The sequence below is a fragment of the Centropristis striata genome, chromosome 17, assembly GCF_030273125.1.
Source record: "Centropristis striata isolate RG_2023a ecotype Rhode Island chromosome 17, C.striata_1.0, whole genome shotgun sequence".
NCBI lineage: Eukaryota > Metazoa > Chordata > Actinopteri > Perciformes > Serranidae > Centropristis > Centropristis striata.
The window spans coordinates 15,682,827-15,697,169 of NC_081533.1; the positions used below are offsets into that span (position 1 = coordinate 15,682,827).

General features: G+C 36.0%; 1 protein-coding gene across 1 annotated transcript; it reads left to right on the forward strand.

Annotated features, from left to right (window-relative positions):
* Positions 1-4,553: 4,553 nt before the first annotated feature.
* vbp1 (von Hippel-Lindau binding protein 1) lies at positions 4,554-11,211 on the forward strand. Its single transcript, XM_059355589.1, has 6 exons — positions 4,554-4,686; positions 6,255-6,379; positions 6,670-6,736; positions 7,418-7,516; positions 7,609-7,747; positions 9,468-11,211. The coding sequence occupies exons 1-6, from the start codon at positions 4,606-4,608 to the stop codon at positions 9,542-9,544; spliced, it is 588 nt and encodes a 195-aa protein (XP_059211572.1). The 5' UTR covers positions 4,554-4,605; the 3' UTR covers positions 9,545-11,211.
* Positions 11,212-14,343: the final 3,132 nt, after the last annotated feature.

The window sequence follows — 14,343 nt, forward strand, 5'->3', positions numbered from 1 at the left end:
ATGTAAAACTGTCTTTGCACACAAAAGGCTTATTTTTCTCACCAATTTAAAAAAAAAATCTGTGTTAGCTAGGATTCCGCGGAGTTGCAGACTCTTCCATGGGAACCTGGGGGGCCTGAATATTGTTTAGGATACTGTCAGACTCCAAGTCACAGTTAACTGATCTGGTGGACGTTTGTAGAATTATCTTGTCTGATAAAACAGCATAATAAATATTGGTCATAATAAGCTGCTGGCACAGATGACCTATATGGACATTTTTTTAGGATTCTATGTCAGATTAGCTATGAATCCCAAAAAAGATCATAATTAAAATAAGATAACCCAAATCAAAGTTTGGTAACCCTTTATATTAGGGAACACATATTCAACATTATTAGTTGCTTATTAGCATGCCAATAAGTAAGGTTGAATATGTGTTCCCTAATCTAAAGTGTTACCCAAAGTTTAAAAGCTCTATCAACTAACTTGTTATTTCTATACCATTCAATTGCAGAGGATGCCACTGACTTCTCTGAAAGGTTTATTAAGGTGGAAAGCCGCACAAACTGGCTCGATGCTCGGGCTTACTGCAGGAAATGGCACACAGATCTGGCAAGAGTACGGAACCGGCTTGAAAATGATTGGCTGCTGAAGATGTCCGAGGGGCGCGCTACCTGGATTGGGCTGGCCAAGTTATGGGCGTGGTCGGATGGGAGTGAACCCTCATTCACACCCTGGCGCCCACGTGAACCCCTGATGGATAAATTGGCTCCTGATTGCGCTGTACTCAACCTCAACAGCGCTCCTCTTGGAATAACCGGCCGCAGTTGTGCTGAACAATTGCCCTTCTTTTGCTACAATGGTAAACAGCCTTTTTATTCCATCACATCCTATGATATTACCAATATAAACTGCCTTTTATTGTGTCACACTGTGAGAACTATGCAACAGAGCAACATGGTCTCACAGGAATCCGAGAAATAGCCACGGATTCGCTTAACTCAAAATCCGTGGAATAGCCACTAAAAATGAGAGAACTGTCCGCCAAGGTTTTTTGTTCTGACCGACGGGACCTTGAAAGTCACGTGACTTGGAACAAATCACTAGGAAAAAATATCCATGGAATAGATTCCTGTGAGACCAGGTTCAACAGAGACATATAAAAGCAATTATTGTCATCATTTCACCATAGGACATTTATACAGATTCCGCAACGACAAAAGATCTCCAAGATCTCCAACTTAACAGCTGACAATATGTCAATACCACCCTTAACGACACATATGTGCGTTTGTCAAAATGAGCGTTTCACTGCGCACAGTACCGCAGATTGTTGACACATGTCATTATATATACACATACGGTTCGTGGTTATAAAAATGGCTGCAGTTTCTGTGAATTTAGGCTACAAAACCACTGATCTAGGTTTAGGGCAAAAAGCTCCTGGTAAGGCGTTATAAAAGACAGTTTAAACTGTTAACATTAAATAAATGTACGTCAGTGCCGGAAGTGAAGTAGTTTCCGAAGATATATAAAAAATGGAAGTTACGTAAAAAACGGAAGCTACGTAAATAAAACGTAAGTTACGTTAAAAAAAACGTAAGTTACGTTCAAAAACCCGGAAGTTACATACTAAATAATTTACTTTTATTTTCAGAAAGGACAGGGACCCTGTTCTCCTGGGTGAAAGTCCGCCATTTGTTCGACACATCACAATTAACTTCTACGTCCGCAAGATGGCGGCTGAAGACGTAAATGTGAGTCGTATTTTACTGCCTGTACAAAGGCCTAATATTGAAGTTTTTGAGTGGGGACCCGTCTGTCCGTTTGCGGACCAAAGTGGGGGGAGACGGGTGTGCCGTATACAGTAGTCCCCAGTATGTGTACAATAAGCGACGGCAGCGGTGAGTTGCGTTTCCCGTGTTTAATCCGTTGCGTATGTGATCACAGATCACGGTCAAAACTGTCGATAAGCGATTAAGCTACGATCGAAAACCATACGTCACCTCCGGAGTCTCTTAAATCCTTCTGGGGCCCTTTTTGTAATGGAGACACGCCGAGTGAGTGGATATTTGAGGGGGCGTGGCCTGAGACTTTCCCAGCGGCCACTCTTCCCCCTAAAGGAAACACGGCTATAATGATCTCATTAGTGGCCTATGTGAACTCCAAATGACGGAAATCCATCGTAGCGACGGAGAACTTTAATCTATCCAACGGTTACAGAAAAATCTGCCTAGCAGCTAAAATAGCTTAATGTACTGTATATTTGACAGACATGAGAGTGGTATTGATCCTCTCATCTAACTTTAGAAGAAAATTAGCATGTTCCCCACAAAACTATTTCACTAAGAGGTCCCTCTGAATCAAGAACCCAAAGTCTTGGTATTTGATGACCTTTGAATTAGGACTCAACACTTAACTATCACTCCCCAGAATAAAGTAGTTATTAAGCAAAAATAATTGTTCCCTTGTATTCTTTCCAGCTCCACTGAAGAAATACTTGGTGAGACTGACGCTGACTGTTCCAGACTCCTCTGTGGACCTGAGAGACAGCGCTGCCATGACATCAGTCTTGAAATGGGTGAGCGTCACATTTAAGCTTCTATGAAATACTAATAAAACTATACCTGATGTTCTTTCAAGACAGATAATAATGATATTGCACACGAAACTCAAGCTGAAACTTTGCAAATGTAACCTTTTAATGTTTCTTTTTCTGTAGGTGGAAAAGAAGCTGGTGGATAAAGGTATAAACACAGGTTTAAAACTGTCCTGGAAGAAGTTTTCAAAGAAGGAAAAAAACACAGAGCAAGAGCAAACGGACACACATGAAGTAACGTGTGTTCCCTAATTCACACATCTGCTTTTATTTTGTGTGTAATGATTCCAGCTTGTTTTAATATCTGCGTGATTTCTTATTTTAACAATATATAATGCCAGAAAGGTAAAAGTTCATACCTGCTAGTTTACACAAAGAGTTTATTATATACTGTTTTGCTTACCTTTTAGTAAGTGTAACAAGTGGGTTAAAAATATAACATCAACTATAATAAAAAGAATGGTCTAAGGCACTCTGCTGGCTAAAAAAAAACATTAATACGCCTTAATTTAGGTGGCTATATTATGGTTAAAATTCCAAATACATAAGATTTGTGCATAACAGCACAGACAGCCTCATATATATAATATATCCAAGACGAACATGTTTAACACCTGAACAAGAGGTCAAACAATTCACAGATGACAACTACAAGGTATGACCACTAGATGGCACTACAATGTATCGAAAGGGATTTTAAAAAGTGTGTAAATATTTTCTGTTAATGTACAGAAAAAAAAGGGGGAAAGGAAAGAAATTCATTTAAGAATTTTTTTGTTTTTGTTTGTTCTGATGCTTGTGTTCTGTTGGTGTTTTAAATGGTTATATTGTTCTTGTATGTTTTCTTATTATTTTTTCTGGCTTGATGACTATAAAAACATGTCGAACAATAAGAGTGAAAACTATAATGGATGTCAGTAGAATTTTCTGTCAAGTCAAGTCAAGTCAAAGTTTATTTATAGAGCACATTTAATAACAACCTCAGTTGACCAAAGTGCTGTACAGTTATTAAAATAGAATAAATCATACACAAGTAGAATTTCTGTGATGAAATGATTGAACTTTTTGTACCTGTGTGAAGTAGTGTTGATTAATTAATCATATAATTACAATTATTAAGGTGTATAGGGGTTAAGGACATTATATTAATGCCATTGAAGCAAATCTCAATATTGACCAATGTGTGAAAAAACATTTTGTTTGTCGCAGAAATCTCAAGACAAACAGCGAAGTTGACTCCTTCTGATATCCTATTTATGCAATTCCATAACTGTTTGGGGACCCCAGTATGGAGAAATATTCAAATACAATAGATGAAAATAACACATTTTAAATGCATGAGAAAAAAAATCTTATGGAAGCAAAATAGCCCAAAATGTCAACATTGACCATTGCGGGAATTTTTTTTGTCTTCACTAAGTTACATTTTCAATCGTAGTTATTATCATCAGAAATTGTATTTATTTATAATAATAATAATAATAATAACTATTATTATTATTATTATTATTATTATCATTATTTATCAGCACCAGTGGGTTTATGTTGGTTTAGCCAAGGTTGATATAGAATATAAAAAAAGCAGTAAAAAAAGGATATATATATATATATATATATAAAGTCATGGAAAACAATATTATTATAATTAAACCACCCTTGTTTTCTTCAATTTCTTGTTCATTTCAATGCCTGGTACAACTAATGGTAGTTTGTTTGGACAAATACAATGATAACAACAAAAATAGCTTATAATAGATTGTTAATGATTTTGGTTATTTTCCATGGTTTTCTTTATAATGATTTTAGTTATTATCAAGAAAACCATCGAAAATGTCTACATATCAGCTCTAAAATTAAACTCTTGTGAGCTATTTTTGTTTTTATCATTATATTTGTCCAAACAAATGTACCAGACCAGAAACCTTGGATTTATATATTTTTATCCCGTGTGTTCCGCAGTAACGTGGTGACGTAGTGACGCACGGTCTTGTACGTAAGGAAGGAAGGGGTAGCCTCTCTCCAAGATGGCAGCGACCATAGACAACAGCAATGCCGTTCAGGCGACAAAGAGGAAGCACCTCGGGATCCCTGAGGCCGTGTTTGTGGTGTGTAAAGGCTGACATTCCTCTACTTTCATCCTAAGCATATAAAAAGGGATTTGAGCGGCGAAAACACGCCTAGACGCGTCGCCGGTGTGTGTGTGGGTGCGTCATGCTGGCTACGAGGCTAGTTAGCTCAGCTAGCTCAGTTAGCAGCAGGGCTAACGGTGCTGTGTGTGAGGCAGGGCGGCTCCTCACCTCCATCTATGGGCATCACTGTGTCTGTGTGTGTCTGTTGGCTGCTTCTTATTTCACTGCAAGTTCTTTCCTCTGTAGGCTTTAAAGTGTTTTAGTGAGCTACATGTTAGCCTAGCCGCCTGCTGCTTTGCTGATTAATTTATTGCTAATAAAGTAATGTGTTCATAATATTATTAGAGGAGAAGACGCAGTCCAACCATGCGGACACACCGTCAGTGGTGCAGGAAGTATTCAGGTTCTTATAAGCTAAAAAAAACGTATGCATTTAAAATCTGACACGAGCAGTAACATATACTTTTAAGTGTTAAAAGTAAAATATTGTGCAGTAAAATGTTCCCCCTTAGTGTTTAACATTTCTATATGAAGTTTTATATTTATTTATTTATATGACGATATCGAGCCATTTTCCATGGCTTTCTTGATAAGGATTTTGGTTATTATCAAGGAAACCATGGAAAATGTCTAGATATCAGCTCTCATTATTAAACTCTTATGAGCTATTTTTGTTATCATTATATTTTTCCAAACAAATGTACCATTAGTTATACCAGGCGTTAAAATTACCAAGAAATTGACTGTATAATGGTGCATTTGAGTGCTGTAGATGTTTGGCCACAAACGAGCAGTTTATACATTTGACTTACTGTGGCCTTGTATTTTACTGCACTATATTAAAAGTATATAACATATATAAGTCCTGCAGCTCTATGGAATAATGACCATCATGGCTAGGAGTGGGAACAACTCAAAAATGTCTCTTCTGCAGAATAACGCCGTTATAATGACATAAATCATAAAAAAGAGAAATCACAAGTTGAACTTCTCTATTTTTTTTCAATTGGAATAAATGGAATTTATATATGCAACACTTTTTCAAGTACCTACAAGTGTCATGAATATTGGTTAAAAAATGGGTTGCTATAGGAATTGAACTATTTTCATTTTTGCAACCTCTCCTGTCCTCTCCTCTCAGCTCTGTGTAAACAGATTTTCAGTGAATATTTGTCACGTGACTGTTCGTCGCAGCAGAATCAATCATGGCTTCACAGTGTCTCTGAGGAGCAGAATTTAATGTTTTAACAGAATCAAGTTATTACAAACGGTTTATTTTTGGTGATTCTTTAAATGAGACGTGTAGAATAAAGTGATTTTGACAGAAATATCAACATTTTAAGCTTAGCAAGAAATGGCAGTAAAGAAATCTCAAATATATCCTTATGGTTATTTCAAAACAGCGTCAAAACATTATGCTGTATTTTTTTTAAATAAAAATGATCAGCTGATTTATTGTTGAATCTTTGCATCAAAAACCCAGATATTGGTCAGTATTTAATGTCTTGACTCACTGTCTGTCTTCCCTCTGCCTGATTTTACAGGAGGATGTCGACTCTTTTATGAAGCAGCCAGGCAATGAGACGGCAGATGGAGCGCTTAGGAAGCTGGACGAACAGTACCAGAAATATAAATACATGGAGCTCAACCTGTCTCAGAAGAAACTCAGGTAAGACCAACAAAAAGACAGGCACATACAGTGTACAGTGTTTTATTATCAATTAAGATGCAGATTATTTTTTTAGTTAATGGACTAATTATTTGGTATAGTGAATAATAATAGTGTAAAATGTCTGTCCCGTCTTGAAAAAGAAATGAAAAATTACTTAAAATTAGTTAAAATTCTACTTTTCATTGTGTTCATGAAGTCCCTGAAGCCACTTTAAATTATAAAAAAGGTCTTGCCGTGGTGTTCCCACATACACACTCCTTATTTATTTTTTTCTTCTTTATTTGTAGGTTGAAAAGCCAGATCCCACAAATCACACAGACGCTAGAAATCCTACGACACATGCAGAAGAAAAAGGTGAGTATCGTCTTTGTAAACTACAGAATAAATTATTATTATTATAATTCTTAAAACTCATATCGGTCTTCTAATTATTTAATGTTTTTCCAAACATTTCAAAATTTACCAGCAAACCTGTCTGCTAGTTCAACCAAACTTAGTATAAGATCAATATGTTGTGCCATAAAAAAGAATTATACCCAATAAAGCAAGAACCTTGTGGCAGTGCACTACAACATCTTTGATCAAACTTATTTTAGTTATTATTTTTATGTATTAAATATATGTTTAGTTGTTTTCAATAAGTTTTGGAAACAGTAACTTTAGGAAAGCACCAATTTATAAAATTCTGGATTGAAAAAAACCCTGTTTTTAAAGGACTAAAAATTATATTTATATTATAATTCAATTTGTGTGTGTGTGTGTATATATATATATATATATATATATATATATATATTTTTTTTTTTTTTTTTTTTTTTTTTTCACATTTGTTTTTCAGTTGAATTAAATTTTGAGTAAAAAAAATCGCTTTCTTTTTCCAATGTCCAAGAGTAATTGTGTTTAAAGAACTGTGATCTCAGTATTAACCAAAATAATAGTGAGTATAATTTTTTGCCATAATAGAGTAGCCTTATTAGGAAATATGAACTATCTCATGCTTGGTTAAAGAAAAATGTTGATGTTTTGTTCTCCCAGGGGACCACAGCGCCCATGGAGACACACTTCTTATTGGCTGACAACGTTTACTGCAAGGCCTCGGTGCCGCCTACCGACAAAGTCTGCCTATGGTTAGGGGTAAGTAGAGCCCAGATTAAAGGTTTTATTCACTGCTGTATCAGTTTCACAGAGGCCATAACTTCAGTCCTCTCCTCATCTTCCCCCCAAAGGCCAACGTCATGTTAGAGTACGACATCGATGAAGCCCAGGCTCTCCTAGAGAAGAACCTCTCCACGGCATCTCGTAATCTAGAGACACTCGAGGATGATCTGGATTTCCTGCGAGACCAGTTCACCACCACCGAAGTCAGTATCCTTCCACCACGTGGTCCGCTCAGGTTGGCCGTGCCGCTGGTTCAAAGGTTTGAGGAGCTGTTGCTGCGGTTATTTGTAACAGAAGAATCACACTTTATGAACTCCTCAAAAACATTTTTGGAAACGTTATTTTGGTCAATTATTTCTGCTCTTTTATTAAAAGTAATTGGGCCTGTATTTTATCAATCAATCAATCAATCAATCAATCAATATCCTTTATTTAACCAGGTAAAATTAATTGAGATTAAAATCTCTTTTTCAAGAATGACCTGGCCAAGAAGGCAGCACCATGATACAATAAGAACAAATCAACCACAATTCTCATACACCACATTCAACATCAATTAAAATACATACAAGATCAGGGACAAGACTATATGAAGATTGAAATGAGTACAGTTAAAAAGGAAATAAATAAACTGGTGACAGATGAATGAATAAATCCGGTCGTTATCAGAAAAATGTTCCAGGCAGAAGGCGCAGCATATTTAAAGGCCTTTTTCCCTAACTCAGTTCTAGCTCTGGGTACCAACATCTGTAACACATCCCTGGAACGCAAACCATAGCTACGTTTTATATCGTTGGATAGCCTGATTCCACCTTTACAACAAGGTACAACTTGTAAGGATCGTGCTTCTATAGAATGAACAACACAGCTAAACATGTGACAATTGTCAAAATTTCCTGCAATATCCTCCTGTTGGTATTGTTAGTTTGTTTTTTTTGCAGAAAAGATGAGAGGAATGGAGTGTAATATCCTTTTAACTATTTATTGAGCCAGTAATGAAAGAGTTGGCATGTACGTGGACCTTAATCTAATCAGAAATCACAGCCATTTCTCAAGGCTTTATTTGATAGTGTAGGAGAGGGTGAAAGAGGGGAAGACATGCGGGGAAGGGCTCTTAATCATTGAATATTTCAATGACATATTGTAAAGGAGAATAAGGGTTCTTGTATGTTTTATTTAAGGCATTTTATTTTGAAAGTCTTCTTGTAAATTATGTTGTGTGGCTCTTATTTTAAAAAAGCTGCATTGTTTAGCGACAGGAAGTAGCTTTTTGCGATTAACACAACTTTAATTGTTAGCTAATGTTAGCTTGCCGCTAACGAACAGCATAATGCAACAGTTTGTTTGGACCATCTGGACCTCTAACAGGTCCCGACAGGTTGATAGGATTTTGTTTGGCACGCAGACGCAAGCGGAGAGATGATGTGGGGAAAGGGCTGATGCACACAAGTAGGCACGGCAGCTTGGTATATTCAGTGCTTGTTGTGTGTAAGTGTGTGAATTGAGTTACTTGGTGGATTGGATGATGGCACATTTTTTTGGGCACTAGCCACACCTTTAGCCGTGTTGCTCATTCCACAAATGCACAATCCTTAAAAGTTGTGCCTCGTTGTAAAGGTGATTAATCAGGTTTTCCAACGATATAAAGTACAATACCAATTGGTGTTATTAAAGGGGAGAAATCATTGACCAAAATAATGTTTCTAAACTTTTTCTGAAGAGTTTCTATTGTTTTTCATTGTAACACAGCTCTTTGAAGGCCTCATTTAAGCAGTTTCTGTCCAAAACAAATGGTAAGAAAAAACAAATAAGCAGTTCACGGGTTTGTATTCTGTGCCGACACCTGCCTGCTTGTTAATATTTTTCATAATTTATTATGACTAATCTTTGCTGTAGCTGTTGTTCCTTAACTCACTGCTCCCCTCAGACATGGCACGGGTCTACAACTGGGACGTGAAGAGAAGGAGCCGAGAAAACCTCCTCAAATCAGCAGACAAGTCTTAATATAGACAGGACGGCGTCAACACACCCTTCTGCTAACTATCTTCTCATTTAGTCAATAAGAAACGAACCCCGTCCCCCCCTAAACCACGTGTATGTTCACCCCAGAGCTCGGCAGATCAAGAGGGCACGTTTGAAATATTTCATGTTGCAGTGTGCTTGATTTAACTCTTCAGAATGATTAAATGAAACATGCTTTATCATTTTAAATATGTCCTCTTTTGAAGTCGAGCTCAAACTCCCACCACTACTGTTTTCTGTTGATTTGTTACTTTTTAAAGTATTTTTTCAAGTAAAAACTAACAAAAAAAAAACAAAGGCAACGAGGCAATTTTTGTATTCTTTTGACTGATTTCAGTGTGTTCCTGTTATCGTTGGCAGGTTATCGGGTGACGGTTCTCCCGCATCGTCTTTTCTTTCCCTGCATTTCTCTCTCGTTTTTCCTCACATGTGGGACTTTTTACAATTCTTTAAACACATCCAGTTGCCATTAATACTCAGTAGAACCAGGCTTGTAGGATGACAAAGATCACAACAGAAGAAGAAGAATACAGAATAAAACTAGTTCTGCCTTGTGGCTCCAGTTTTCACTTCAGAGGGATCAACTGTAGTCTCGCTCCCAACCTGCTGCTCCTCCTCTCAACTTCCAACACTCGACCATCTCCTCCTCCTCTTCCTCCTCCTTCTTCTCCTTTTAGCCGCTGTTCTGTCTGTATTTATTTGTCTTTCACTGTATTCATTAAACAATGAATGAAGTAAAAGAAGAACATTTGGGCAAAGAGACGAGACCTTGACCTGGTGATCTGTGTCTTCATTCTTCTGATGAGAACTCACTTAAAATAAACAGGTAAAACTGGGGGATTTTTCTTTTTAAAGGTACAGTGACAGTCAAAAGTATATAAAAACATTTATTTACAGTAATTACAGTTTAAAACATGGGTCTCAAACTTGCGGGCCAATTGTGAGTTTTATATTAATGTCACTTAACCGTGTTGTATGTGGAAGGTCCCTTTTTAATTACTTTTTGTTTGGTAATTTTGTCTTTTTAAAATAATTGTCTTTTTTTTAAGTAATTGTCTCTTTTTTTGGTAATTGTCTTTTTTTTTTTAGTCATTTTGTGTCTTCAGTAATTTAGTTTTTTTTTCTGTCATTTGGTAATTTTGACTTTTAAAATAATTGTCTTTTTTTAAAGTAATTTTGTCTTTTTTTATTTATTTTTTATAGTAATTTTGTCTCTTTTTTTGGTCATTTTGATACTGCCTCCAGTGGCCCCCAGGTAATTTGAGTTTGAGACCCCTGGTTTAAAATGTACGATATGTAGGACCACAAATGTCATGCAAATAAATATAAAGTAGGAAGAAAATAAATAGGTTTTGACAAGTGAAAGAAAACTAATTATACTTGGCTACATCCACACTAATAAATTTAGTCATTAAATGCATTACTTTTGCTATGTTAACACCTAGCTCCATGCCTCTTTTTTTTTTTTGACACCGATATGTTGACGGTCTTCATTAAATTATAATTATTTTAAATTATTCCATTTTCATTCAAGTCTAAATTCCTCAAATGATGGATTTATTGACTTTTTATATATATAAATCTAATTTGGCCTAATATTGATTTGTAAGACTTCCAAAATCAATGAATAAAAGGCTTTATAACTGCAACACTTGTGGCCCTTGTTGTTCGGTCGATACAGTTCAAAGAACATTAAAGATTAGATTGTCTTCTTCTTACTTCGTCCCTCCTGTTCTTCCTCCTGGACCTTTCTCTAAATTTTCCTTCTCCCCCTTAAAAAAAAGCAACCTTTATTTTCCTTTCATTCGTCTTGTTTTCTTCCAGTTTCAAACTGTGGAAGGAAAAGCCTAAATAAGCAGCTAATAGAGGGAATACAGTATTTTGACTGATTGTATTTGTGCAGAAAGCTGCTTTTTGGACTCATGATTTTAATCTGATCAGCTGACTGGCTGCAATTTATCAAAGGTTTATTGTTGTCAGTGCTTCCACCCAGTGGTAATGTGTGGGATTTCAGCATGAAACAACAACATGAAATACATAGAGATGAAGGAAAAACTTTGGTATGGTTTGTAGCTGGGGCAGCTGTATCTAGGCCTTCAGCATGTTGCTTTTCTGGGTTGGTAATGCAGTTTGGTTTGTAGAGGCTGTGGAAACAAATTTAGGAGGGATTCTGTATGTTTTGGAAACAACCTACAAGGTGCTTTGACATCTTGGACACCCAAATATAGCTGCACAAGCACACTATGCACAAATGCATAAACATAAGCTGCTGAATGATAATTACCATTGGAGCTAATTTCCATTGCGTCCCAGTGAATAGAAAACCATTTAAAACCCCTTTGTTTGTTTTCTAATATTGTAAAATTAACATTGTCAAGACCTATTTAGGCACAGGAAGTTTGTCAAGTCAAAGTTACAGATGAAATTTACATTAACATTTAGTCATTTAGCAGACGCAAACAATCAAGGTCTAGTGCAATAAGAGCAGCTGTATCTAGGCCTACAGCATGTTGCTTTTCTGGGTTGGTAATGCAGTTTGGTTTGTAGAGGCTGTGGAAACCAATTTAGGAGGAATTCTGTATGTTTTGGAAACGACCTACAAGGTGCTTTGACATCATCTTGAGCAACAAGATCCATTGTTCCCCTCGGATACCCAAATATAGCTGCGCAAACACTGGAAAAGTTGAGCTTTTCCTGAAATACCTCCTTAAATGCATAAAATTTAGCTGCTGTATGATAATTACCATTGGAGCTAATTTCCATTGCCTCCCAGTGAAAAGAAAAAAAAAACCCTTTTAAAACCCTTTTGTTGGTTTTCAGATATTGTAAAATTGACATTGACAAGACCTATTTAGGCACAATAATATCTTCAATAATTATATTATTTGAATATTCATTATATGTGTTTATGTTTTTTGAAGAACAGGAAGTTTGTCAAGTCAAAGTTACAGATGGTGAAATTTACATTAACATTTAGTCATTTAGCAGACGCTTTTATCCAAGCGACTTACATGAGAAAAACGCAAACAATCAAGGTCTAGTGCAATAAGAGCAGCTGTATCTAGGCCTTCAGCATGTTGCTTTTCTAGGTTGGTAATGCAGCTTGGTTTGTAGAGGCTGTGGAAACAAATTTAGGAGGAATTCTGTATGTTTTGGAAACGACCTACAAGGTGCTTTGACATCATCTTGAGCAACAAGATCCATTGTTCCCCTCGGATACCCAAATATAGCTGCACAAACACTGGAAAAGTTGAGTTTTTCCAGAAATACCTCCTTAAATGCATAAAAATAAGCTGCTGTATGATAATTACCATTGGAGCTAATTTCCATTGCCTCCCAGTGAAAAGAAAAAAAAACCTTTTAAAACCCTTTTGTTTCTTTTCTAATATTGTAAAATTGACACTGACGAGACGTATTTACGCACAATAATATCTTCAATAATTATATTATTTGAATATTCATTATATGTGTAAATGTTTTTTGAAGAACAGGAAGTTTGTCAAGTCAAAGTTACAGATCGTGAAATTTACATTAACATTTAGTCATTTAGCAGACGCTTTTATCCAAAGCGACTTACAGGAAGAAAAACGCAAACAATCAAGGTATATTGCAACAAGAGCAGCTGTATCTAGGCCTTCAGCATGTTGCTTTTCTAGGTTGGTAATGCAGTTTGGTTTGTAGAGGCTGTGGAATCCAATTTAGGAGGAATTCTATATGCACCTACAAGGTGCTTTGACATCATCTTGAGCAACAAGATCCATTGTTCCCCTTGGATATTTTCCAAAAATACCTCCTTAAATGCATAAAAATAAGCTGCTGAATGAAAATTACCATTGGAGCTAATTTCCATTGCGTCCCAGTGAAAAGAAAACCATTTAAAACCCTTTTGTTGGTTTTCAGATATTGTATTATTGACATATTGACAAGACCTATTTAGGCACAATATTATCTTCAATAATTATATTATTTGAATATTCATTATATGTGTAATTTTTTTTTTAACAACAGAAAGTTTGTCAAGTCAAAGTCACAGAAGGTGAAATATAGACCATACACGCTGGTTCTTTAAAGTCAGACATTTTCTGTTCCGTGACTTGTTGAACTGCCTAAAAACCTGACATTATATGGCTGAAAAGGCTATTTTTAATGTTTTATTTCACAATTCCCAGTTCCCAGTCAGTTTAAACTAATTAGACCCCACTATCCCTTTAAATAAAATTGCCAGACATATCATTAAAATACTATTGAAAACAGTATGTTTGTGTATTATCAAATAGAATGCTGGAACTATCAAAGCCGAGGTTCTAATTCTAGTTCTCTTATCAGAAGTTTAGTGGAATTAAAGTACAAAGTAGCATACAATCAAAATACCCAAGTAAAGTACCTCAAAGTTGTACTTCAATTCAGTGCTTGAGTAAATGTACCTGGTAACTTCTAACTATTGCTGAGAACTTATAACCTTCTCACAGCCAGTTCTGGACGAAGAAGTGATTCTTGCGTCAAAACAATAAAAATTAACTTATTTCTCAAAGTTGTCATCTAGTCTACATGTTCTCAAAACTGACAGGTTTTTTTTTTAAAAAGTAATCTAGAATTAGAAAGGGATCGGGATAACCGGAGCGCCCGGAGAAAACCCACGCAGCTGCTTCTTTATACAACAAAACAATATAAATTTACTTATTTCTCAAAGTTGTCAACTAGTCTACATGTTCACAAAAGTAACAGTTTTTTTTAAAAGTAATCTAGAATTAGAAAGGGATCGGGGTAACCGGAGCACCCGG

What these genes read in the sequence shown, in the direction of transcription:
- vbp1 (XM_059355589.1), top strand. Translation starts at nt 4,606, where the DNA reads ATGGCAGCGACCATAGACAACAGCAATGCCGTTCAGGCGACAAAGAGG. An exon ending in CTGTCTCAGAAGAAACTCAG is followed by an intron (nt 6,380 to 6,669) that starts GTAAGACCAACA and finishes CTTTATTTGTAG; the next exon opens with GTTGAAAAGCCAGATCCCAC. An exon ending in GACACATGCAGAAGAAAAAG is followed by an intron (nt 6,737 to 7,417) that starts GTGAGTATCGTC and finishes TTGTTCTCCCAG; the next exon opens with GGGACCACAGCGCCCATGGA.